The sequence below is a fragment of the Poecile atricapillus genome, chromosome 5 (assembly GCF_030490865.1).
Source record: "Poecile atricapillus isolate bPoeAtr1 chromosome 5, bPoeAtr1.hap1, whole genome shotgun sequence".
NCBI classification, from domain to species: domain Eukaryota; kingdom Metazoa; phylum Chordata; class Aves; order Passeriformes; family Paridae; genus Poecile; species Poecile atricapillus.
Window position 1 is genome coordinate 1,940,048 of NC_081253.1, and position 27,997 is coordinate 1,968,044.

The window sequence follows — 27,997 nt, forward strand, 5'->3', positions numbered from 1 at the left end:
TCACTGTCACCGTCCCACGGCGGTGGCTGTCCCTGTCGCTGTCCCTGTGGCTGTCACCGTCCCGCGGCGGTGGCTGTCCCTGTCCCTGTCGCTGTCACTGTCACAGTCCCACGGCGGTGGCTGTCCCTGTCCCTGTGGCTGTCACTGTCCCGCGGCGGTGGCTGTCCCTGTCCCTGTCGCTGTCGCTGTCACCGTCCCGCGGCGGTGGCTGTCCCTGTCACTGTCCCGCGGCGGTGGCTGTCCCTGTCCCTGTCGCTGTCACTGTCACCGTCCCACGGCGGTGGCTGTCCCTGTCGCTGTCGCTGTCACCGTCCCGCGGCGGTGGCCGTGAGCCAGCGCGGTGCCAGCAGCGCCAGGCACAGCCCGAGCGGTGTGAGCGGGCCCGCGGGTGACAGTGGCGGTGTCGCGGCGGGCGGGGACAGCGTGGCGAACACGGCGTCCGAGGCGTTCCGGGGCAGGGGCAGGTTACAGATGCTGCCCTCGCAGCAGGACGTGCACACCTGGAAAAACGGCAATGAGGGAAACACCGCTGCATTGGGAACGAGCTCGTGTATATAACATAACATATAGAATGTATAGGATATACTCGAGATATTTTTATATATTCTAGATCTATTTTTATAGTATATATTCTATATATTTCTCATTTTCTCTATATTTGCGCACATTATAGTAACAAAATAAACTCAAATTCTATTATTTTTTAGCATTTCTCCCCATAATATATGGGGAGAAAATATATAATATATAATATATAATATATAATATATAATATATAATATATAATATATAATATATAATATGTAATATATAATATGTAATATATAATATGTAATATATAATATATAATATATAATATATAATATACAATATAATATAGTATATAATACTTTCATAGATATATATTTTTTAAAAAAAATTCTCTGTATTTGCACCCATTATATTAACAAAATAAACTCCAATTCTATAAATTTTTATCATTTCTCCCCATAATGTACTAAATAATATATAGTAAATATTAATATTAATATTATTATTAATAATAATAATATATTTTTGCATTTTTCTCTATCTTTGCACCCATTACATTAACAAAATAAACTAAAATTCTATATTTTTTCAGCATTTCTCCCCATAATGTACTTTATAATATATAGTATTATATTTTTATATATTAATAATAATAAATAGTAATATTATATATTTTATTTATTTTTTTTCATTTTTCTCTATCTTAGCACCCATTACATTAACAAAACAAACTGGAATTCTATAATTTTTTTAGCATTTCTCCCCATAATGGACTATATAATATACAGTATTATATATTTATATCATATTAATAACAATAATAATTAATAAAAGTAATATTATATTTTTTCCATTTTTCTCTATTTTTGCACTCACTACATTTAAAAAAACCCTAAAATTCTATATTTTTTATCAATTCTCCCCATAATGTACTATATAATATACAGTATTATACATTTATATCATATTAATAACAACAATAATTAATAATAGCAACATTATAATTTTTTTTTTCATTTTTCTCTATCTTTGCACCCATTTTCTGAACAAAACAAACTGGAATTCTGTATTTCTGATCATTTCCTCACACCTTGTACTCCTCGTGCCTGATGTAGGTGCAGCCGGTGCTCAGACACTCCTCGAGGGCCACGCAGCGCTTGGTGACAGAGACGCTCTCCCCGCTGGCCTTCATCATGTGCTGGCTGAAGCAGTACCTCGTCCCTAAAAAACATGGAAAATCCTTATTTTCCCAGTTCCCTGAGAGTCCAGCAGCAGGAGAAATAAGGAAAAAATAATCTTGGATTTCTTTCAAATTGTTTAAAAAAAAAAAAATGCAAAATTTTGATGTATTTATTGCACATCATGTGCTGGTTGAAGCAGTACCTCGTCCCTAAAAAACATGGAAAATCCTTATTTTCCCAATTCCCTGAGAGTCCAGCAGCAGGAGAAATGGGGAAAAAATCTTGGATGTTTTTTCAAATTATGAGATTTTAAAAATAATATAAAATTTGGATGTATTTATTGCACATCATGTGCTGGTTGAAGCAGTACCTCGTCCCTAAAAAACATGGAAAATCCTTATTTTCCCAATGCCCTGAGAGTCCAGCAGCAGGAGAAATGGGGAAAAAATCTTGGATTTCTTTCAAATTGTTTTTTTTTTAAAAAAAAAGCAAAATTTTGATTATTTATTGCACATCATGTGCTGGTTGAAGCAGTACCTCGTCCCTAAAAAACATGGAAAATCCTTATTTTCCCAATTCCCTGAGAGTCCAGCAGCAGGAGAAATGGGGAAAAAATCTTGGATGTCTTTTCAAATTATGAGATTTTAAAAATAATATAAAATTTTGATGTATTTATTGCACATCATGTGCTGGCTGAAGCAGTACCTCGTCCCTAAAAAACATGGAAAATCCTTATTTTCCCAATGCCCTGAGAGTCCAGCAGCAGGAGAAATAAGGAAAAAATAATCTTGGATTTCTTTCAAATTGTTTAAAAAAAAAAAAATGCAAAATTTTGATGTATTTATTGCACATCATGTGCAGGTTGAAGCAGTACCTCGTCCCTAAAAAACATGGAAAAACTTTATTTTCCCAATTCCCTGAGAGTCCAGCAGCAGGAGAAATAAGGAAAAAAAATCTTGGATTTCTTTCAAATTGTTTTTTTTTAAAAAAAAGCAAAATTTTGATGTATTTATTGCACATCATGTGCTGGTTGAAGCAGTACCTCGTCCCTAAAAAACATGGAAAATCCTTATTTTCCCAATTCCCTGAGAGTCCAGCAGCAGGAGAAATGGGGAAAAAATCTTGGATGTTTTTTCAAATTATGAGATTTTAAAAATAATATAAAATTTTGATTATTTATTGCACATCATGTGCTGGCTGAAGCAGTACCTCATCCCTAAAAAACATGGAAAATCCTTATTTTCCCAATTCCCTGAGAGTCCAGCAGCAGGAGAAATGGGGAAAAAATCTTGGATGTTTTTTCAAATTATGAGATTTTAAAAATAAAATTTTTATTATTTATTGCACATCATGTGCTGGCTGAAGCAGTACCTCGTCCCTAAAAAACACGGAAAATCCTTATTTTCTCAATGCCCTGAGAGTCCAGCAGCAGGAGAAATAAGGAAAAAAAAAATCTTGGATTTCTTTCAAATTGTTTAAAAAAAAAAATGCAAAATTTTGATGTATTTATTGCACATCATGTGCTGGTTGAAGCAGTACCTCATCCCTAAAAAACATGGAAAATCCTTATTTTCCCAATTCCCTGAGAGTCCAGCAGGAGGAGAAATGGGGAAAAAATCTTGGATGTCTTTTCAAATTATGAGATTTTAAAAATAATATAAAATTTTGATTATTTATTGCGCATCATGTGCTGGCTGCAGCAGTACCTCATCCCTAAAATGCCCCCCAAATATGCAGTTCTTTTATCTTTATTCTTATTTTTACTCAATTAGCTATAAGCACGTAAATTATTTTTCTCAGTGACCCAACACCTGAGTGCTGCTTTGTATTCTCCATCCAATCACCTCCTGCTACCCAAAAACCTCTGGAAGAAGAAGATGAAGAAAGAAGAAGGACAAGAGACAACACCCCAAACCCTCCATCTTGTCTTCTGTTTTCTAAGCTAGCTTAAACTCTAAACTTTAACTTTTTCCACCCAGTGACTTAAGAAAACTCTCTAATTTACACACTTACACTTTTAGTTTTTCTATTTAACAGTTGTTTTGGTGGTGTTATATGAAATTCAATGTTGTCTTGGATGTCAGAGCCAGGCATCAGAGACAAGGGCACACACTCTGTGCCTCTGACTCCAGCACTGGATCCCTGGAAGTGTCCAAGGCCAGGCTGGATGGGCTTGAAGCACTCTGGGATAATGGAATGTGTCCTTGTGCCCATGGAATGGGATGAGCTTTAATGTCCTTTCCAACCCAAACCAGTCTGGGATTCTAGGAAAGCAACACCAGCCTGATTTCATCCCCAGCTGAGCCAGAGGAAAACAGGGAACAGCTCAAAGTCCTCAACCTCATCCACTGCGAGGAGACAGAAAAGGATGAACTCCAGAATCCCATATTCCACATTTCTGGGAATAACAGGGCCCTGGCAGGGACAGGGGGGTTGGGATGGAACCCTGGGATGGGGCTGGTTACCTCTGGGGCAGTAAACATCCGGAGCCCAGCGGTTGCACTCGTAATTATCAGAGGCCTTTTCGCAGGTGAAACACTTAAATCCACGAGGATACGGCGTGGCTGAAAGGAATGGGAAATATGGAGTTAAAAGGGATGGATAATGGAGCTCAAATGGCCCAATTCATCTGGTTCTGTGCTGCTTTTCAGGAGAAAACAGCAACATTTTTTCCTCTGTAAATCCAAATTTCTCCAAATTTTCCTGTCAGTGTCAGCGGGTTGGTTCTGATTTGTAAATCCCTGTCCCTCGCTGCAGGAGAGGCACATTGAGGCCCCTGTGGACTCGTTTAACCCAGCCAAAGTGCCCAGTTCTGACTTCAAAGGGAGCTGGGAGTGCTCATTCCCTTGGAATCAGAGCTCACATCCAACACCGCGGCTTTATCGGCGCTGATAACAAAATATCAGGTGGATTTAAACACTCTGGGGATTGTCCCAGCGAGGGAAAGAGCTGCTCCTGCTGAAGGCAGCCTCACAGCCCCAAAGGGAACAAAACCACTTGGCTGAACCTCCAGCCTCTGTCCTAATTTATCTCAGGCCTAATTCCTTAATTGCTCTCCTGGCAGCACTTCTGGGGCACTCTCAACCCATCCTCAAGGTGCTGCCACCTTCTCAGAAGCCAAATGGTGGTGAACAGGTCACATTTCTGAGTAAATTGAACCCCTACAGCTCCAAGGGCCATATCTTGGCCCTCCCTCCTCATCCCCTCCTCCCCTTGCTCTGGGCCAGATCCTTTTTGGCAACCAGAGGTGAAGCAAGAAGGTTTCATTGCTTGTTTCCTTTTTTTACAGAACGAGAAATCACCCAGGAGCAACTCTGGTGGGGCTGAGGCTGGGACAACACAATAATTAAATGAATCCCTCTCACCCTGCACCTCTGACAGGTCACAGTTATGATCCAAACCAGGAATTTCATCCTGCTTGCACAGAAATATAAATCTTACAGCCTATGAAGCAGTGAGTTTCTGTGGGAAGAGAAGGCAGGGACAGCTCCCATTCCCTGTTCTGATGGAATTCAGCGAGTTTGTGTCTGATGAAGGGAACAGACTGGTGAGGGTCCAGGGAAGATCTAAAGATGCACAACTCCATTGCTGCAGGGATTGCTGGACTCAAGGCAGGAGCTGTTGGTGCCTCAGCAGCTGCCTGTAGTGTCCTTCAAACCCTTTTGATCCAGTTTTACACAGAATCATGGGATGGTTTGTGTTGGGAGGGACCTTAGAGCCCATGTCCCATGGGCAGGGACACCTCCCAGAAAAACTTGGGATTTCTTCCACATCAGCTCGGCCCTACGAGAGTGGGGGACTCGAGAAACCAAAACCCTCCCAAAGCAAACAATTCCATGATCCCATGTAAAACCAGGCTGAAGGCAGAGCCAAAAGCAAACCAACACAGCCGTGGCTCAAGAAGAAGTGGGAAAATTGAAAACTGAAAATATTCCAGCGGCCTCTGAGGACCATGGAAATGATGACTGGAAGTGGCTTTTGGGTTGGGCTCCTGGGAGAATCTGAGTGCAAATCCACGAGCTGGAGGCTCAGGAGGCAAGTGGTGTTTCCCTTGTCCCTGTCCCAGGGCGGAGGTCACTTACTGGAGGGGTGGAGGTAGACGATGTCCTTGGCAGTGAAGTCGCGGCTCCGCGCGGCCGGAGCGCGGCCGGACAGCAGCAGGAGCAGCAGGAGCAGCCCCGGTGGCCAGGCCATGGCCCGGCCAGGCCCTGCTCATGCGGCGGCCGAGAATCCCCACCTGGGCAGAGGCACAGAATTCCAGAGTTAACTGGGCTGGAAAAGACCTCCGAGACCATCCAGTGCAAGGCAGGACCAACCCCCCCCTCATCACCCCAAGCCACGGCACTGAGAGCCTCATCCAGGCTTTCCCTAAAAACCTCCAGGGATGGTGACACCTCCCTGGGCAGCCATTCCCATGCCCAATCCCTCTTTCCATCAGGAAATGGCAGAGAGCAGGGACAAGCAGAGCAACCCCACAAGGACCTGGCCACCACCTCGTCCCCACGACCCAACCCCAGAGCCTCCAGCTCCTGTGGTAATTTTGGCATCGACAGCCCTGGAAAAGACTTGGACAAAGGATCTCCCTGGATTTCCAGTGCAGTGGGAAGTTGGTTGGTCCCACAGATTCTGCTGACTCCTCATCTTCACCTTCCTCCTGACTCCTCCTCGCTGGCTGGGGCCCATCTCCATGATCCTATGGGGTTCCTACTGATTTTACCTTGGCACTTCCTCTTGGAAAAGCCCCCATCCCAAAAAAAGTCACCATTGGATTTTCCTCATCCATGCTCCAAAGGGATTTATTCCCTTTATGATGCCATTAATAATCAATTATTTTTCCAATGTCTCTGATTGATGGGAACTAATTTAAGCAGAACCAATTAACCACTGTAGCCAATACCTCATTAATTAAATACACAGCTCAGATTATTATAAACCCTTAAAAATCATGGAAGTGCCTCAAAAATCAAACAGGACAGGAAAATCCTGAAAGGATGAGGCTGCTGAGCCCGACACGAGCCAGTGATTTCCTTTGGAATCCATCCAGAACACACAGGGTTGGGATGAGTTTTTCCACCCTGATCAACCAGGAGATCTGCAACACCCAGATAACTCCTAAGCAGCTCTGAGTATTTGGTGGTTATTATCCAATAAATTTTATTTTGTTGATTTTTTATTTTTCAGGAAAGAAATGACGGGGTTGGGGATGTCACTTCCAAATGTTTGTCCCACAGCAGAAATCCAGCCAGGACCAGCAGCACAAAGGTTGTCATTGTCCCTCCTGTTATCTGCAAACATTTTTTATTAAAACACAGTGAAATCCATAAAAAATCCATAAAAAAACATGAGGAAAAAAGATAACGCACAACCTAGTGCTTTAAATTTTGTTGCTTTAACCTTATGAAGAGGGAATTTTGGATTTACTCCATAGATCCCTCTCAGCCAGGGGAGAATGAAATCCTGATTAGAAGCAGACAGGAAGCAAAACAAACCTCTCCCAACCATATGGAAGATGAAAGAAGCAGGTCCATGTGGGATCTGGAGGGAGAATTTGGAATTTGGGAATATTTTTTTTTATCCCAAACAACACCAGGAAGGTTTTATAAGCCCAGCTCTTCATTTCAGTTTTCAGTGAGACCTTCAGGAGCAAAAAATGAGGATTTGATCCTGAGCTACAGCACTAAAAAATGAGGATTCACATCCCAAAAAAAGGAGCTTAACTCCAGCTCTCATCAGCAGCCTGTGATTAACAAATTATCAAGGGACAAACAGTTATGGGATCATTAAGGCTGGAAAAGACCTCCAATATCATCAAATCCAACCATTATAGCCATATTACAAGTTAAAATACAGCAAGGTTGAGATAACGGCAGGAATTTCCTCCCAAAGAGACAAGAATTTGTTGGGTTTGCTCATGAGAAGCACAAAAAGCTTTTTGTTTTTGCAGAGCTGATCAAAGCCTTGCAGATGAGGACGTTGGTTTTCCCAGTGTCCCTTTTGTGGGACTGACTGCTCTCCAAATCCCGTGTGGCAGCACTCAGGCATCAGTTTGGAAAAGTGGCTGTTAGAGCTGCCTGAAAGGGTGTCAGGATTCCTCCAGCTGCTCCCTAAAAATATTCACATCCTTCCTCTTGTAATTGCAAAGATTTTAATTGCCAGCTTCTAATGAGTTGCAAGAAACCATGGACAGAGAGAGAGGATTCACTTCCCCACCTCTGTTTTCTGTTTGAAACAGGTTTGATTACAGGCAAAGAATTACAATTTTGAAATCTTCTGGGTTAGAAAATTGTCCAGAGCAAGGCAAGCAGGGCCAAAATTTTAAACTGTGGAATTTAGGGAAGTAGGAAATCTTTATTGAGCAAACACCTGCCACCATCATTGTCACCGTTTGTCACCATGAGCACATTCCACCTGCTCATTCCATACTCACAGGTAGGGTAAAACCAGGAATTTCTGCAAACATGGAAATACCCTGTGCCAGAAACCCAAATATTTAATATCCCATGAATATTTTGAGTGTGAACACAGGGTCCACATCATTCTGTCTTCTGTGGGGGGCAAATACTCAGTGATGTTTAAGGTAATGATATATCACAGAGTGGAGTGGCAAAAAATATTTTGAATTAAAGTAATATTAAACACTTAAGAACTCAATATCCAATAATTATATATTAAATATTCAATTAATTCTATATTAATTGAGAGTTTAGCACACTCATTTTCTCTGGTGTTACACTCACACATAAAAATAAAACGTAAGGAAGGAGATATAAATATAGATATACAGATATGGATGCACTGTCTTAAAACCTGCAGACATTTGATAAAAAAATTTGGTTTGGTTCCCAAAATCCTACAAAATTCTAATTTTTTGCAGTGGTGGATTCTCTTCAGGAACCCTACAAGCCCTAAGAAGCTTCACCGAGGGTGTAAAGGGATTTTCATTCACTCCCAAGCTCCTTTTAGCCCACGACTTTCAGCCAAGACAGCCAAACTTCGTACAAAACTTTTATTTCCAAGAATTATTGGTGGTGTACCAGCTCCCCCAGGGCTAAACCCCTGCTGGCAGAGCAAATATAAGGCACGGGCAGATATTTTTCCCCTCAGAATTCCCCTGGTTCCTCGCACGGAACCGAGCGCTCATCCCAACCTAATGGAAGCTGGCGCGGCCCGCTCGGAAGGCGGTGGCGGCGAGGGGACACAGTCACACGGCATTTAGATCATGCAGTCTGTTTGTGAAAGGTCCTGGGCGCTGACACAGAAATCCCCCTTAACTCAATCTTCCCAGCTCCAGCGGCACCTCGGAGGCGGGGAGGCCGTTCCCGTTCCCGCTCCGCAGCGGGATGACTCCGGCCTGCCCTTTGCCCCGCCACGGTGGAAATGAACCATTGGAGGCCCTGAGCTGCAGCCCAGTTGCCCATTTGTCAGGTCTCATTAAGGAGGGGACATCTCATCCTGGTTGGCACCAGCGCTGGGGACAATGGAAGGTCCCAGTCCTCCCGGGAAGGGCCAGAGAGGAGGCCGGATATCAGAGCTCTGGTTCTAAAGTGTTGATGGAGGGGACGGTTATTTTTAAGGATGGATTTGTCCCTTCTGTCCTCCTCAAGCTCAGCTGGCTGACCATGATCAAACCCACCAGCTGGGCCAGCTGCACGTTTGCAGTGAAAACACCATTCCAGGAGGGGAAAAAAAAGGCAGGATAAAAGGAGTCAGACACCAAATCTTCCCATACAAACCCTCAGCCAAAGCCAGGCAGGAAGGGATTCCTGATTCACGGGTATTTCTGTGGTTCTCATGAAAGTATGGAATAGGCTGTGGTGTTCAGGGCCCTCCACCTCACTCCTGTGTGAGATGGAGCATTTCCCTGCTCTCCCTGGATTTCCAGTGCAGTGGGAGTTGCCTGGTGGGTGGGAGGTTGATGATTCTGCTGATACCTCATCTCAACCTTCCTCCTCCATCCCCTCCTCGCTGCCTGGGCCTCACCTCCAAGTTCCTACAAGGTTCCAACTAACTTCATCCTCACATTTCCTCTTATCCTTCCCCTTGGAAGGGCCTCCATCTCAGAGCTCCCTAAATCAACTCTTCCTTGAGTGAAATAAGCCAGCAGAAGCCAGGAAAAGTTCCCTCTCAGCAGGCAGGAGACTTTCTGAGCCCTAAAGCAGCGATCGCAGCATGGCCAGGCAGCGCCATCTGTGAGAAACCGCCGAGGCCTCAGCACGAGCCGCCCGCTCCCGCGAATTCTGCTGTGCAGGGTCAGCTGGGCCATCCTTCCTCTGCCTTAGGATGATTATTCCTCAGTGGGAAACGGGTCCATGGGAACTCTGAGCAGCCTGACGAGTCTGGAAGAGCTGTTGCTGGAAGCAGAGTCTTCCCTTCTCCAGGAATTCTGCCTCATGCACCTCCCCAGTGTGACTTTTGCAAATAACTCTGCAGATTTTCCTCCTGCCTTTCTCCCAGGTCACACAAAGCTACAGGCTGGGCTGTCCATTACCAAATTTGGAATATTTGGGTTCATTTTCATCCCCTTCCAGCTTCCAAATCGAAGCCCAGCTCTCTGCCTGTGCCATCATTATCCAAAGACAAATGGGAATGGCGATGGAACGTTTTCCATCTGGCAGCTGTGCCAGATCCCAGACAACAATCCCAAGGACTATTTGCAACTTCTCCAGCTCTAATTGCCTTTTCCCCCTTCTCCTTTATCCTGCCCAACCTTTTTGTGTCTATTCTATTTATTTCTTTTGGTTCCCACTACACACATAAAAAAGTTATGGAAAAAAACCTGGAATTCTTATGCATTGCCTCTAAATCCAGATTTTTTTATCACGTGCCATTTAGGGGATTTTATTGTCTGTTTCACCCCAGGAATGGTTAAATGTGCATTCCCCTCCCCATAAAATGGCATGTAGTGAAAACCTTGTATCTAAAGAACCTCTCAGAGCTCTTGCAGAGGGGTTCACTGCCTCTCCTCAATTGCAGTGAGCAAGAGTAATTAAACAATCAAACACAATTAGTGCACTAATTACTCCCAGGAACGTGGCCCATCTAATCGCCTTGCTGCTAATTACAAAGCCTGGAGTTCATTGAGCTAAAAGCCCCGGACCTGGGGAAGTGAAGGGGGGGACAATATGTTCCCTCTCACGCCGCCTTCCCTCAGATGCAATTTAATCTTTCACAGGATGTGATTCCAAGGTTATTTTACAGCCAGCATTTGGCTTCTATTTTCGACCTCAATCACTCATATTTTCAATCCCACCAGCAAAACTTTCCTCAGGTCCTTCATCTTTTAATAATTTGGGGTAAAATGTCACTTCTATTCATCCTCGGGCTAGCTAGGCTTCAGAAAAACACAGGGATGGAATAAATACATTTTAGTGGAGTGTCTGAGACACTTAATATTTGGTATTAAGGATGGGAGGGAAAAAAACCGAACTTAAAATTCAGGCAGGCCATGATATAAGAAAATGTAATTTCTGCAAATTAATTGTCAAGCTGAGCAGGTGAAATATTCCAAGCTAGACATAATTCATTCCCATTTTACTCCATGAATGTGGTGCAGGGAACACCACTTTTCCTTCCTTTAAATAGTAAATATTAATGAAATATTAATGATTAATATAATAATTAATATTACTAATGTTAATTATTATAGTCAATATTAAATATTAATTATTAAATACATGGAATATTCAAACCCATGACCATGAACACCTCTGAATCAGCAGGAAAACAGGCATGGATGATGCAACAGATCATTTCAAGACCAATTCCTGGGGTTTTGCATGGCTAGCAATAGAGGCAGGAAGGACAGAAAGTCCAGGGGGATGTGGGAGATCAGGATTTTGCTCAGTTTGGGAATTTTGGAAGCCCCTCAGCACACGGGCTGACCTCAATGCATGGAGAGCCCCCAGACAGCCTGGCTCCACAGAGACAGGATAAGGAAACCATGCGTGAGCACGGAAATCCTGGGACTTCCCTGCGAATATGAAGCGAAAACCCTCAGTTACCGAGTTCCAATGGCCAAGGGGAGGAGAGCAGCTAAGTCATCCCCTAAATAATTATTTGAGTTCACTGGTGGAGCTGAAAGGACTCCTCTTCCCAAGGCAGGGATGAGATTTCCATGGATCACACGTTGCCTTCTCCTCGGGAAACTCCTGTGGCAAAAGGAAGAAGGGGCAGGAATTTCAGGACAGGGAGGCTGTGACTGCTGGTCCAGAGTTGGTGAAGGGGACAGGGTGGTGATGTTCTCCTGCGGATAAGCAAAATGAAATCCCAAGGAACTCATGTAATTAAATTTTAATTTAATTGAAATTAAATTTTGCTCCGTGTGGAAACAGAAATTGGGGTCATCCTGGGCCATCTTTCCTACTTAAACCAAGCAAGAGCATGCCACTTACTGGGAAAAAGGGAAATAATGCAGTGTGAGAGAATAAAACTCAGCCAAAACAATGCCAAAGAAACAGGGGAAATAAAAATAAAATAAAACAACAACAGGAGAACATGTTCCATGTTTATGACAAGAGCTGGAAAATAATCAAAGCTGCAACCAAGACATGAAACCTGTCAAGAGAACGCTTTTCTAGTCCATGTTCCAGCTTGGCAGGTACATGGGAACAGCACTTTCAGCAGAATGAGATGACATTTTAAGGTTAAATATTTATTATGTCAACAACCTTGGAAGCAGGAGGATCCTCAGTATTTTTAAAGGATCAAAGGAACAGTTGCTGAGCCCAAAGTCATCCTGGGTAAACTCCTGGAGCATTTTATTTGTGCTACAGCAAAAAATATTTCACATAGTAAGAAAATTACAAGGGAGGGTCATTGGGATGATGGGGAAAATAGGTCTCCAAACAATCCCATCATTTTCCAGCGGGCAGGATTCTGGCTCTGGCTGTGAGACTGTTCTAGGGGTAATTGGGAGGAGACCAAAGCAGAAAACCAAAGCTCCGAACGCTCCTGATTACAAAAATGAATTCTACCCAATTAACCAAGCGTGCTCGGGCCAAATTAAACCCCAGCTTAGTGACATCTCCAAATCTAATTGGTGAAAAGGGCACCTCCAAAAGATATTTTTTCCCTCCCCCCACATTTCCCTGCAATTCTGCATTCAGTATCTTTGAGCCAAAAGTATTGATAAGAAACTGATTAGAGGCTGACATGAAAGAGGGAGTTTGTCCCTCCTGCACCAAACTGTGCTTTAATAAAGCCAGACATCAATCTGCACCATTGTGTCCCCGCTCTCCCGATGCCTCTCCGGCGGGATTTGTGACAGTTCCTCTGGGACATCACCTCGCACATTTGCCATGCTAGATTAGGCACCGAGCCACAACTGCCCGAAAACCAGCTCAGAGCAGCGCCACGGCTCAGCCCCGCCACCGTCACCTCGCCCAAATGAGCTTTTATTGTTATGAACCCGGCCAAAATTCCAGCTTTCTCCCCTCTGAGAAGTGTTTTGACCCATCGTTGATTGCACCGTTATTATTCCTCGCCTCAGTTACGAGATATTAATGAATCCCGCTTTTCCCAATTCCTGCTGTAACACCGTGGTTTGCCCCAAATAATTTAATATATGCACGTAGCAGTTAACGAGCACCATGTGTCGCTTTTCCAGCCCTGGACACGCAGGGATGAGGCCATGGAAGGGCTCCCTGCTCCTGACAGTTCACCCAGAGTTCATCCCATTTTTTATTTCCCGACCCTTTGGCACAACGCACCCGAAATCCAGGGAAGCCACAAAAGGAGAGGACACCTGGGAGGACACCACCTCTGCTCTCCACCTTTCCAAAGAGCACACCTCAAACCAGGCTGGAGAAGATGCCCCATGGAACAACCCTCATGGAAATAATCGGGGATGGCTTGGCCATTCCCAGCTGTACAATTCCGACATCTCCGTAAAATCTAACGACCAACGACCCTCCTTCGAGGATCCTTTAGATAAGTACCTCGTTCTCATTTTTATCTTGATAAAGTAGCTCGTGTTTGGGTAATTTGGATAAATCCAAATTTATCTGAGTTTCTACATCAAAATAAATAAGAGTTTCTTGTTCAATTTCATTATTTCTGCTGCCACCCTTTGCTCCTTAAGGATTGCAACAGATTCTGTTGTAAATCTCTTTGCAGAAATTGCCATAATTAGTTGTAATTAAAGAGCCAAATTCATCTCATTTTGTATTTTGTGTCCTGGGACACCAAATTTCAAATATTTTCCTCCAAAAGCTTTGCTCAAAGTTGTCCCACTCCAGTTTTAATGCGTATTTTATTTGGTATAAATTAGAAAAGCTACATATCATTAAATAATATGAAATAAACCCAAATGAGAACTGACCAATTAATGTACTTTCAGCTGTCTGGTTAATCCATGGAGTAAACAAATCCTTAATTCATGAAGATTTTTATTATTTTTTTCCAGAAAAACAAAACCCAGCAGAACCCAAAACAAACCCTCTGCTCCATAAGAACACTCAGTGTTATTTCATTTCCAAGGCAAATTAATTGCCACTTTTCCTCCCAGAAAAAGCCATTTAATTCCTTTATTTTTCCAACAAAAAAAAATCTAATTAAGAGAAAACTCATCCCCAGCACGATGGGAAGCTCTAAATCACCATCCCCATTTTAGCCACCGCTCCCAGGATGGTTTCAGACTTCCAACATCACAGTGAGGGGTCTCAGAGGATATTCCCAAGATGGAAATTTGGGGTTTCTCCCTGGATTTTATCCCATAAATGTCCTGGAAAGCTGAGCAGTGTAGATGCCTTCCCATAGAAAATTCTTTACCCTTGTGCAGAAAGTCACTCCTTTTTGTTTAAGTCATTACAATTTACAGATGGACAAAATGAATAACCAAATTAATTTTAATTTTAATCCATTATTCTGAAGCTAAAATGAACAATTTTGCTGTTCCAAGTTGAGTTTGGAGGAAACTATTTATAAAGTGCATTAACTTTAGAAAACTCCAGGAACATTTCACTCCCCCAGCACCCATTTCCTTGTAGATTTAATATTTTCATTCAATTTTTACACAAGTTCGTTGCCCTCCCTGCATTTCACTTGTAGATAAACACTGTCAATCAATTTTAATGTATTAAAATTATTAAATTTTTATTAAAATTATTATCAAATTATTGAAAATTATTAAATATTAAAATATGGGCACAATACAATATTATAATGAAAGATCCTGTTACAGCCCAGAGTTAAACAGGGAAAACATTGCCGTGATCCATAATTTTCTGCCAGCAGGTCAGAAAGCTGAGGCATAAATTTAATTTTTAGTAAGAGTAAATAGATAATTAAATATTTATCTAATAAATAAAATAAATCAAGCTGCTCAACAGTTCTGCCAGCAGAGAACCAGGCTCTCATCCTCATAGATTTCACCCCAAAACAAACCTTATAAATTTTAAGCCATGTCAGAAAATGATTTTTTTTTTTTGTGTTGTTTTCTCTGTTACTTTGGTGGGTTTTAGGGGGATTTTTTGTGGGTTTTTTTTTAATTTTTTCATCCAATTTTTGCTTCAACCCACCAGAAATAATTCCCTGGAGCTCATGGATTATTTGCTGTGTTTATTCAGGGTTAACTGCAAATAACCCTGCCCAGGGATAGGAAAAGTGAATTTCCCTGAAACGACAGTGCCTGGATAACAGAATTTTTTCCAAAATAACAACATTTTATTCACAATAAGCAGAATATTTCTGTTTTGTGGCAGAAATAATGCTGGCACGAATAAAGCTTCCTAAAAGTGGGCTCAGATTAAAAGGGGTGGGAAAATAATTGAGGATCTTCCTGGAATGCTCATGAGAGAAATCCCGAGGGTCACGGGGCCATCGCCCAGTGCCCATGGGAATGGAAAACCCTGGTTTTGGTAATACAAAAATGAAAATAACCATAAAAATCAGGGGAGTGAAGCACAAACACAGCCAGGAGCCGGGACAAAGAGCTGGACATTGCCTGAGATCAACAGGAGCTGAGGCGGGAAGGGAATGGGATATCTGGGACAAACCCAAGCCTTTTGAACAATTTTTATGGAATCCCAGACTGGTTTGGGTTGGAAGGACCTCAAACACCATCCCACCCCACCCCTGTCATGGCAGGGACACCTCCCACCATCCCAGGCTGCTCCAGCCTGGCCTTGGACAATTCCAGGGATCCAGGGGCAGCCACAGCTGCTCTGGGAATTCCCAATTCCCAATATCCCATCCATCCCTGCCCTCTGGCACTGGGAGCCATTCCCTGGCTCCTGTCCCTCCATCCCTTGTCCCCAGTCCCTCTCCAGCTCTCCTGGAGCCCCTCCAGGCCCTGCAAGCCCCACATCTTTTTCCACCTCACCTCGTAACCAAATGGGGAAAACAGAAGCTTTTTGTGGCACATCAATTAAAAGCTAACCCCTCCTTGGTGTTAATTAAACTTTAAACCTCTCCTCATCTGCCCTGCTTCCTGCGAGATGCAAATGTCTCGTCTCCTTGGCATTGCAAAGTCCTCTTTCCCAAGGATTTTTTGGAATATCACCAGGAATTCAGGAGTCTGCCAGCTCAGAGATGTTATCTTCTATGAAGAATCCCTCAAAATCGTGCTCCAACTCATCTGCCTCAACCACTCATCTCCAGAACAGGCTAAAAGCTCTGCTCAGGTGTTTGCTGCTTCTTTGTTTACCAGAATCACCCCACCTAAATCATTGCTCCAGGTCAAAATGACAGAGAAATAAATTTAAAAAAAACAAAAAACAAAGAGAGTTTGAACAGATTGGTTTTGTGTTTATAATCCAGGCTTTCTCCTCTATACAACAGAATTCACAGTGAGCAGGAAAGGTTTCATCCCTCCACAGAGAATTTGTTTCTTCCACGCCTGCACATTTTAAATCCTAAAATTTTGCCCAGCCTGGCCATGAAAATTGTTTGCCTCAGAATACAAAATAATCCATTATTTGTTTCCTTTATAGTTTTTTTAGTAAATAATTTTTTTTTTTTTAAATACCAAAAGTAAAATAATAAAAATAAAATTCCAAGTTAAAGTTGAACAGGCCTTGGAGCAGCCTGGGATAGTGGAAGGTGCCTGTGGCTGGGGTTGGAATGGGATGAGCTTTAAGATCCCTTCCTAAATTCATGGAAGGCAGCACCTGCAGCCCTCATGGCTGCAATTCCCTGATAAATCAGCAGATCCCAGCCCAGGTGGAGGCACCACTCTGGGAGATCAGGTGGATTTTCAGCCCCAAAAGCCACAGAGGGGACAGAGCAGAACCCAGAACATCCCGCCCAAGCTTGCTCATCCTCTGGAACCCCAATCACAGCTCAGAAAAATTCATTTTTCATCTCAAAAATGTGCTGTACAGCTTTCTCCTGCTATGAGAGACTTGCAGATATTTCACATTTTTCATGTGTTATCAGGGGCTGGTTTGTGGAGCTCCAAGCCACGCTCTGTGCCAGAGATATGAGGTCATGGAGCTGAAGTTCTGACTCCCTGCCAGCTCGAGCTGTCATATTAAAAGAAGCCAAAATGAGCTTCCTGTGCAAAACTGGGAACAAAAGAGCATTTTTCCAGTGCTGCCCCGAGGGTTCATAGGAATCTCAATGTCCATCTTATCTCACCATCAGCTCCTGCACAGAGCAGAAATCCAGAGTGGGCTCTTCTGGGATGTGTCTGTGTTTAAATCAGGGCAGGGACACAGAGGGATTCTGGCTCTCAGCTCAGCCATTCCCAACGAGCTGCTCCTTTCCCAAACCGGGATGGGGTGGAAGGTGCAGCCTCCAACAACAGCTGGAGACACCATGGGCTCTGTGACCATGGGATGGGTGGGAAGGGACCTGTGGATCATCCCATCCCACCCCTGCCATGGCAGGGACACCTCCCACTGTCCCAGACTGCTCCAGCCTGGCCTTAGACAATTCCAGGGATCCAGGGGCAGCCACAGCTTCTCTGGGAATTCCAGCCCAGCCAGGAATTCCCAATTCCCAATATCCCATCCATCCCTGCCCTCTGGCACTGGGAGCCATTCCCTGGGTCCTGTCCCTCCCTTGTCCCCAGTCCCTCTCCAGCTCTCCTGGAGCCCCTTCAGGCCCTGCAAGGGGCTCTGAGCTCTCCCTGGATCCTTCCCTTCTCCAGGGGAACATTCCCAGCTCTCCCTGGATCCTTCCCTTCTCCAGGGGAACATTCCCAGCTCTCCCTGGATCCTTCCCTTCTCCAGGGGAACATTCCCAGCTCTCCCTGGATCCTTCCCTTCTCCAGGGGAACATTCCCAGCTCTCCCAGCCCGGCTCCAGAGGGGCTCCAGCCTCGGAGCAGCTCCAGAGCCTCCTCTGGACCTGCTCCAGCATCTTCTGATGTTGGACCCAGAGCTGGAGGCAGCTCTGCAGGTGGGGTCTCACCTGAGGGATAATCCAAATTCTCACCCCATCATCCCCAGGACTTGCCCCAGTTCCACCCATGAAGGGCTGGACTCGGGAGATTTCTCTCTCACCACCAGCAGCCCAAGACCTGGTGATGGTGATGTTTCTTTTAAGCAACCTCAGTGATTAATTTCACACATCAGAGACCCAAAACAAAATCAGGAATTGCTGTTCTATCCAGTCGGATGAGCTGCAGGGATTTTGGATTTGGAAAGAACAAGCTGTTGTTAAATTCTCACCCAAAACACATAAAAATAACGTGAAAAATCCAGCAAATGAACAAAGCTCAGACAGACCTGAGAGTGCTGGGCCAGCCCTGCCAGATCCTGCTGACAGCTGCTGGAAGCACATGGAATCGTTTCAGGACAGATCACCTTGAAAATAATCCTCCCTCGAGAAAGCTTCTGGTACCAATCAACATAAACCGTGCTCAGAGAAACATGGGAAGGACCGTGAGGAAGAGTTTCCTTGGAAAAGCAATGAGAATATGAATTATGGAATGGTTTGGATTGGAAAGAATTCTCTAATTCCAACTCTCCTCCATGGATGTTGATCAGGAAGAAAAACTGGAGATAAACACTGGCAACAATGAACACAATTACCAGGAATTTTAAACCAAGCAGGACAAAACTGAAGTCAGTGGTTTGGAATTGCTCTCGTTTCCTGAAGATGCAGGATGCAAACCAGCAGGGAGATGTGGGATCAGCCTCGGGAATGAGGCCTTCACCCTCAAATCCATCAGATTGTCCTTGGGACCCCAAACACCAGTGTGAATTTGGATGTGCAGAGCACACTTTGCATTCTTCTGTCACCTGAGAGTTTAGCAAACACCAGATTCTTCCCTGCCTCCAAGGACAGCCACATTTTACTGCAAGTTACCACATTTTAAAAATAAATTACACATAAAGTGCGTGCCAAAGCCATCCCCACAACTTGCCCTGTTGGGTAATAAAAGCTCAGTTCCTCTCCTTGACTCTGAGCCAAGAATCCATGGGGAAGATGCTCCGGTGTCCACGAAACTCTGGGAAAATCCCACACTTTTTTATATAAAGATGTACCAACATATTTGTCCCAAGACATTCTTCCGTTCCTGAAAGCCACACAAAAACGTTGCTGCAAGACTTAAAAACCTCTTCCCACAGAGGTTCCAGGTGTTTCATCTTCCCATGAAACATCCCATGGATCGATCCTGGATATAAGGATAAATGACCCTGGATCGAGACTGGAATTGGAATCATCCCAGCAACAAGTGTGGTTATAATGTTGCTCCTATTTTTGGCACCTCGACATAATTTTCATGTGGCATCAATGGTTCCCTTCATATTTTCGGCAGCCAAGCCAGGAAAATCCCTTCCCAAAACCCCCTCCCAGCCAAGGAATTCAAATGAAAATGGGAAAAAGAAGTGGCAGACGCCCAGAGCTCCACACCTTGCACGGGGACAATTTGGTGCAGGGTCCAAAGCACCCAAACCTGTCCTAATCACCTTGAGCTCATTAATTTACAAAGCTTTGGCCCAACTCTAGGGGCTGGCAGATGATCAAGCTCTTAGTGGATGTGATTCAAACTAATCCACTAAAAGGCACTTAATTCCAGCGAGGAAATCAGGACTTTTCAATTATTAGAAGTGCTAAAAAGTTTTACTGCCAGCAGACTTCCGAGGTGAGGGGAGAAACGATGCCCAGCTCCATCCACGGGGGTTTCCCACCTCAAATCCCACCCATGGTTCCCCCAGTCCCCTTTCACTGGAGACAGGGAAAAAAACCAACTGCAACCAGCCTGTGGTGTTGATGATTTTCCCCTTTTTCATCCTTCAGATCCCATTTTCAGTATGGTTTCCTAGGGAAAAGAGGATTTTGTCAAGTTGGACAAAACTTGGATCCATCAGGGAATTTGGCCAGGCTGGAAAGGAAGGGAAGGTTGGGAAGTTAATGAACATTCTGTGATGGGAATGTCCTCCAGCTGCCTCAGCCAAGGAAAACCCTGCACTCCCATCAGTGCCTCACCAGACACCAAAAAACCCCAAAAATCCCAAAATCCAACCGAGAAAAAAAGAGATAAAAGTTTTAAGATTTTAAGGTATCCAACCATGGAAAAAAAAAAATCAAATTATAAACCAGGATAAGACCCAAAGTTGTAAAAAGCAGCTTCCTCAGACATGGAGCTCGTGGTGTCCTTGGAGCCAGGAATGTTACTGGGAATTTGCTCAAGATTTTTATTTTAACACTTCCAAAAAGCCAAGGCCTTGAACACCAAACCAAACACCACCCAATGTCATTTCCAGATAAAATATTTTAGTGTATATAAACATCAAAGCAGGTAAATATTCATTTAATAACACTCTTGGTTGCCTTAACTAAAATTTCCTCCAAAAAGCAATTCCACAAACAAAAAAAAACACTCCTGAGGATAAAAACCACTGAAAAAACACCTCTTTCCCTTTTCCCACTTGAATTTTAGCTCTAAACCCAAGGTAGAAGATGTTTAAAACCTCTGTTTTCTGAAAAAAAAAAAAAAAAATTTAAAAAAAATTTAAAAAATGATGATATTAATTTTTACAACACTATAAAATGCCCCAAAGATGCTTTGTACCCTGTTAAACATTTAAGCATTGCATGGCTTGGTAAATACAAGCTGAAAATAACTTAAGAGCAATGAAAGTTCTATACTTAAACTGCAGCTGGGAAAAACAACTTTAAAATTCTCAATCTTCTCAATCCTTGAAGGCCAACAGACCAATATAGAGATCTCTGTATTTGTGAACAGGTTTCATAGAGTTACATAAAATAGATATTTTAGATGGATGAAATAGATATTTTAGATGGATGAAATAGATATTTTAGATGGATGAAATAGATATTTTAGATGGATGAAATAGATATTTTAGATGGATGAAATAGATATTTTAGATGGATGAAATAGATATTTTAGATGGATGAAATAGATATTTTAGATGTGTTTTTTGTGTCTTTACCTGTGGATGGACCCAGCAGAGACAGGAGGTAAAATGAGGACGACAAGGCCACTTAACCTCTCCTTGGGACGTGAGGAACTCGCCACAAACCTCTCCTCGTTCCTACCTCCATGGATACCCCAAAACTTCCCCACCAAACAACCTCCTTGGACAAAAAAACCTCCACAAAATCCCAGTGGGTATCCCAAGGGTCCAAAGTGGATATTTATGGACGGCTGCCGACGCTGGATCCCAACCCCGCGCTCACCCGCTCCCGCGCCCCTTGGATCTTCCCGGGGAGGGCTGGAAGCTCCTTAGGAGCATGAGGACATCTCAAGAGATATTAACTCTTAATATCTGCAGACTGGCATCTGCTTCCCCGGCAGTTTAGCCCCAAATGTACGTCTGGGAAGAAGGAGAGCCCTAAAAGCAGGTGGGATTTCTATGAAATCCAGCCCTGCACTGCTTTGGCTTTAGAATCTTGTTATGTGAAGGTGAGAATCACAGGAAAACAAACTCCCTCTGGTGAAATATTGAGGGTTGGGGAAGGCTGGTCATGCACAAAAACAGAGAGCTCGGTAGATGTAGCGAAAATAAAACGTGCGAAAATAAATTCAACCCCGTTAAATATTTAAAAATATATAATAAAAATAATAAATTTATATAAAACCACAAGAATATGTAAGAAAAAATGTTTAAAAATTATATTTATATAATTTATAAATTATATAAATATATATTTTATATATTTTTATATAATTTATATATTTATATATAATATATATTATATAATACATAATATATAATATATTATAATATATATAAATAATATATATTATAATATATAATATATATTATTTAATATAATTAAATAATAATTTATTAATATATATTTATATTCAAATAATATATTTAGATCACCACATATCTTATATTTATATATATTTATTTATATATATTTATTTATATTTATATTTATTTTATATAAATATATAAATATTTATAAAAATTATAAATTATATTATTATAAATTTTATATTTTATATTTATATTTTATATATTATATTTATATTTAAATATTAATATTTTATCTTTATATTTATATCTATTTAGATTTAGATTTACCACAAGTGGGGACACTAAAAAAAAAATAAAATTAATTTATACAAATACACAAATCAACTGTGAATAAACTGCACGTGCACAGCCCCTATTAAATCAATATTTGGGATGTGGAATTAAAGTGCTGCCCCTTGGGATTGTGGCCAGCAGAGCCCACGAGACCCCATGAGTTGAGCAGCAGATGCACAGAGCGAGGTCTTGAGATGCTCATCAAGGGCTCCCATTCTTCTGGGGACAAGAGCCATTGTTCCCTGTCCCACCAGGGCTCTTTGGGACCACTGCTGATGCACATCTGCACAAATTTATTTCATTAACAAATTTTAAGAAGTGGGTTTTTTAATTTTTTTTTTTTTTTTTGGTAAGCATTTTATTCAGTCCTTCAAAAACAACATCTAAAGAGTAACCTGTTGGAATTCGCTTTGTTTATTCAAAAATTAGTTGGTGTGAACAACAACAAAATTCTGTTGTTGTGTTGTAAAACAAAAAGAAAATTGTGAAACAACGAATAAATTAAAATCTGCAGGAGCTGGAAAAGAGAAATCCGGGGGTTTAATGAAGAATATTTCATGATTTCAATATTTCTTCTCTTTCCTACCAACCTCATTTTTAGGTGAATTTGTGGCATGTATTTATAGCATAACTCCACCTTCTCTTCCAGACACAAAATATTTACATTATAAATCCACCCTGCAGCTGATTAAACCCCAAAAAGGAGTTTGTCAAGCCCTTCCCTTCTCCAGCCAGACACAAAAATTCCTGATTTCCGTAATGGGAATTTCGAGGCACAAATCACAAATCATTTCGAGCTGAAATCACCCCAACTGCACTCCAGGAGCAGAGCCTGAAAACACTGGAGTCACCCTGGGAGGTGATTCCAGCTGGGAATCTCTGCCTGGATAAAGGAGAGATCACAGTGAAAGGGAATGGGGGCTGGAGTTTAAAAATTCCAACTATCTGGGGAGGAGAATGTAAATCAGTAAGTAAATGAATAAATAAATTAAGACCAGCAGGTGAGGAAATTTCCTGAGAAAAGATATTTTTGAGGATTTTTTTTTAATTAATTTTAGGGTTTTTTTTAAATTTAAATTTAAATTTTAATTTTAATTTTAATTTTAATTTTTTAAACCCCACATTTAATAAACTCAAAATTAGGCAAGATTAGGAGTGTGCAGCGTTTCTGGATATAAACCAGCAGGAAAACCCTCTCCTTCCATGACTTCCACTTTTCCAGAGTCATTTTATTCCCTGCACTGCGAACCAATCCCGAATCCCAATAATTTCCTGTTAATCTGGTTTTATATTGGGTTTTTTTTAGCACAGCACATCCCTTAGCAGGGCAACTCCCTCCATGGGGCAAACCCCGGGAATTCTGCGACCTGCCTGATGCTGAAATATTTCCCTTCCCATTTTTCCAGCCAAATCCCTTTCAGTATCCACAGGGATCATCCCACAGCGAGCCAGGCACCTGCCTGAGAGTCGTAATTCGTCTGCACAGCAGCTCAGGAGATGAAAGCAGAAACACACAAAAGCTCGGGGTTGACTGATAGGAAATAATTGCAGGCAGAATTCCAAGAGAGGAATTTATGTAATTCTATTAAAGGCACTTGTAGAGGAAGAGAATGGAAAAAAAAAAAACAACCCTCCTCAAATTAAAATAGAACTCACCAAGAATTTGATAAAATACAGGAATAATTGGCATTGAACAAACAAAAGACATAAAAGGAAAACACGATAAAATTTCAATTATAATTGAGGTAATTCCTCTCATCTTTTCCTATCGCATTTAGGAGGTCATGTAGAATATTTAGCAGTTCATAAAGAATATTTAGCGGTTTATAAAGACTATTTATCAATTTTTATAGAGTATTTAGATATTTATATAGCATATTTAACTTTTCCTATCACATTTAGCAGTTTATATAGAATATTCAGCAACTTATAGAGAACAGCCAGCTATTTATATAAAATTAGGAAGCCCCTGGAAGACCTTACTTGGGAATACACCGACGGAGCAGCAGGAGGGATATTTTTATGTCATCATCCCAAATCCATCCCAACTTTGAGGCTTCCACGAAGGATTTCCTGAGAATTCCAGCGGAGCCAATTCCCTGGGAGGGGGTGCAGCTCCTGCTGAGTGCATCTGCAGCATCCCTTGGGAGACAGCCCCAGTCTTAACTCCCTGCCCTGGCACTGCTGGCAGCCCGATAAATGGGAATATTGTGGATTCACAGGGAATCACTGGAGAAGGAGCTGGACCGAGGATCACGTAGGCACAACTGGGCAATGAACAAATGGCCTTTTATATTGAATTTTTCCCCGTTTTAACACGTGCCAAGGGATAAACCGTGGGTTTATTGGGTGTGCAGATGTCCAAAATAGATATTTATGGGGTTAACAATTATTTATTGTTGGTGGGGAAGGAGTCCTGCCTCCAGACACACATTTCTCCTGCCAACCCCATAAAATATCCACAGCAGATTCATAAAAACTCAAGCAGGGACAACAAAATGGACGGGGACGAGCCCAAATAGCGGCCCTGATGGAAAACGATGATTATTTCTGGGAACATATGGCCACGGAGGGATAAGGACTCTGCTCCTCTCTGAGTAGGTCACACCACACCACAAAGAACACAGAAAACCCGCCAGGGACAAAATGGGTTTACGACAGGAAAAAAAAATTAGGAATTATTCACTTTGTAGGTAAAAAAGATGGATTTTCAGCCAGTCTTGTCATTCAAACTACAAAAAAACCCCATTGAATTCAAAATAATTTAAAAAAAAAGTGGTGGTATAATCTTGGGATTTATTTGTACCTTTTCTCTTCCTCTCCCATTACACCACAAGGAGGGATTGTCTGAGGTAAAAATCTCTCCAGAGTGGCAAAGAGCCACCAGAAATTCTACCTTGCCACCTCCTTTTTTGTGTTCCCAGCAAGCCAAGATCTCTTTCCAAAGGCAGATCCCAATCAGCCACGGCACCTTTCACCCAGGGCCCACGTCAGCCGCCCCAGGGCTGAAATAACAGTTTGTTTTGGAGCTAAATGAGTTCATTTTCACTAAATAGGTCTCACCGAGTCATTCTCATGGAGCCAGACCATCAGCAGCCACCTCCAGCTCTCCCCAGAGTTCTCCAAGCCCTCGGATCGCTTGACCCCAAGGATTCACTCTGCCCACTCCATCACATCAACCTGACATGAGGACAACACCGGGCAGGAGGAGGAGGGGGGTCAGAACTTCCTGCCCTCAGGTCCTAAAAGCCATCCTGAGGGATGTCCAGCATTTATTTCTCGTGCTCCTTAAATCCCTTTATTCATCCAGGCTGTGAGAAACTGGATTGATCAACAAATCATGGGATGCAACTTGGGTTTCCATTGGAAAACCCCAACCCTGCTGATGGGCAGAGCTGAAAGCAAATAATTTATTCCATTTCCAAGCTCCCTTGTAACTTATCCTCTACTTTTACACCAGAGAGTGGCAGGAAATCAGCCTCGAGATCAGACACGCGAGCGCCAAATAATGGAACCAGCAGATCGCTGACGCATAAATCAAGTTTTAGATTTACAGGGAACAAGTCCCCCACTGTAACCCGGCCAGGAGGACTTTTCAGATGTTTTTATGTCAGCACTGGCCTAAAAAAAAATAAAATCCAGTGGGAATAGGAAGAGTTGGATTCCCTCCCTGCCGGCACCTCCTGGGGCTGTAGGGAGGCAGTGGGGTTAGACCCAAGGGCAAGCCTGGTTAAACCCTGTCCTTGCTGCTTGCATAACTAATGAGTGGATGCTGGGATTCCTTTTATCCCAGCAGCCCTAATGAGCTAAATCATTTTGAGATCATTTGTCTCACCGAGGATTTGTTTTTAGCTCGTTCCGCCGCCGAGAAAACGCGGATCTGGCGGAGAAACCTCATCCCCACGCCTTGTCCCTGGCAGAGCTGGACCCTGCAAGCTCAGCACTGAGCACAATCAAGCAAAAATGGAAAATTTCGTATTTTCCTGTGCTGCCTCCAGCACTAGTTGCAGAGGGAACGCCAAGACTGAGTTTCCACAGCAGGAAAATAACGCACAGCTCTGAAATCCGCGGGATTCCGCGAGGCTGGAGAGGGATGCGGAACCTGCCTGATCCCCTGACACCACCAGCAGCTCTGAGCCAGCCTGGTCCTCCCATCTCGGTGCAAAACTGCTTTTCCACAGCAATAAAAACAGGGATAAATCCAGCAGAGGTTGTTCTAAAGGTGCGTTAATGGTCACACCGGGGATTTCCACCCTCTTCCCACCGGGATCTCTGTGCTTTACAACAATTCCCACAGCACGAGCTCTCTGAAGCAGCAGAATAATTGTTTTTTATATAGAAAATACATTTATTGTGCCAGCTCTGCCCGCTGGAAGTTCCCAATCCATCAGCTGGTGTGGCCTTAAAATGAATTTTGATTTTAAAAAATGAACCACAGCTTGGGATCCTGACACTGGAAAAATCAACCAACGTGGATTACAAAAGATGGATATTCCTGCAGGGACTCCCACGATTTGGGCAGGTTTTCACACCTATCCATGTCCATTGCCAAGTAAAAATTCCCAAAATATAGGAGAAATTATGTGGCTGTGGAAATGAATTGTCCAGCTCATTGTACTGGCAAATGATGTTTGAGAATTGAATTTAATAATTATCAAGAAATTGATGATATTCGCTCCACTTTAGCAGGAAAGAGCACACACACTGGCTACAACTGGAAACACAATTATTTATCTATGAAATCAATTTAATTTTTAATTGAGTTTAGTCCAAAACTCGGCTGGATGGGGCTTGGAGCAACCAGTGGAAGGGATTGGAATGGGATGAACTTTAAGATCCTTTCCAACCAAAATATTCCATGATTTTTTTAGAGAGCAGCGTTTTTTAATTAAGAGGAAAGAATAGCAGGAAGCTCTTTAGCAGCAGCACCGTGATTCTCTTTTACCCGCAACAAATATAATTATTCCCTTTGCTTCCATTCGGAAAACAACTTGTGAAGAGCCCCATTTCCATAGAGAGGCTCTCAATAAAATAAAATAAAATTAAAAATAATGATAATCACAGTCCCAGTCTCCTGCCAAACCCCAGAGCCCCGCTGGGGAGCGGGGCAGGACCAGCCCCGGGAGCGCCTCCATCGCCTCTCCGGAGCCAAAAACACCCGCAGAGCCCTCTCTGGCGGCTGTGACCCCCAAAAAATGGGAATTCGGTGGGAGAAGGGGGTGTTTGGAAGGGAAGGGCGGGTTCCAAAGGCGAAAATCCCTCCACCTTCCCCCGGGGCTCATCCCGCCGCAAACTCGGGGCCGCTTCTGCTCCTGGAGCGGAGCGAGGAGCGCCCAAATCCAGCTGGAATCGTCGAGCCAGGGATGAAGGCAGGAAAAATGGACATTTTCCCTTTAACCCCACACAGGCACGGGTTTGTTTTGCTAAGCACGTGTCAACCCGAGTGACTTCCCGACTTAAAAATAATCGCTTTTTTTCGCTGTAGCAACAGGGAAAACAATGGGGAAAACAATGGGGGAAACAATGGGGGAAACAATGGGGGAAAACAATGGGGAAAACAATGGGGAAAAGTGGTAGAAAGAAGGGATTTGGGAGTTTAAACAGAGACAGGGACGCACCTTTGCCGCAAGGATTTTCCAGCCGCTGGCTCAGGGATTTTCCATCGTTCCCTCGGCGGCCGGGGCAGCCCGGGATCCGGGAATGCTGGAGCCGGGAATGAGGGATCCGGGAATGAGGGATCCGGGAATGAGGGATCCGGGAATGAGGGATCCGGGAATGCTGGAGCCGGGAATGCGGGATCCGGGAATGCTGGAGCCGGGAATGCAGGATC

General features: G+C 43.0%; 1 protein-coding gene across 3 annotated transcripts; it reads right to left on the reverse strand.

Annotated features, from left to right (window-relative positions):
* Window positions 1-215: 215 nt before the first annotated feature.
* On the reverse strand, window positions 216-27,940 carry LYPD6 (LY6/PLAUR domain containing 6). 3 transcript variants are annotated; one of them, XM_058840075.1, is made up of 5 exons: window positions 27,786-27,940; window positions 5,795-5,949; window positions 4,178-4,276; window positions 1,622-1,752; window positions 216-500 (listed from the first exon to the last, which is right to left on the reverse strand). In XM_058840075.1, exons 2-5 carry the CDS (start codon window positions 5,904-5,906, stop codon window positions 306-308), a joined length of 537 nt encoding a protein of 178 aa, XP_058696058.1. In that variant the 5' UTR covers window positions 5,907-5,949; window positions 27,786-27,940; the 3' UTR covers window positions 216-305. The 3 variants fall into 3 exon arrangements, with proteins under 3 accessions (XP_058696058.1, XP_058696059.1, XP_058696060.1); XM_058840076.1 differs by lacking the exon at window positions 27,786-27,940 and having other exon boundaries at window positions 5,795-6,230; XM_058840077.1 differs by lacking the exons at window positions 4,178-4,276; window positions 5,795-5,949; window positions 27,786-27,940 and adding an exon at window positions 2,587-2,742 and having other exon boundaries at window positions 1,622-1,745.
* Window positions 27,941-27,997: the final 57 nt, after the last annotated feature.

Coding starts and splice junctions, on each gene's coding strand:
- LYPD6 (XM_058840075.1), bottom strand. CDS start 5,906: ATGGCCTGGCCACCGGGGCTGCTCCTGCTGCTCCTGCTGCTGTCCGGC. Junction 1,753..4,177: donor GGATGTTTACTGCCCCAGAG/GTAACCAGCCCC, acceptor CATGTTTTTTAG/GGACGAGGTACTGCTTCAGC. Junction 501..1,621: donor TCAGGCACGAGGAGTACAAG/GTGTGAGGAAAT, acceptor CCGTTTTTCCAG/GTGTGCACGTCCTGCTGCGA.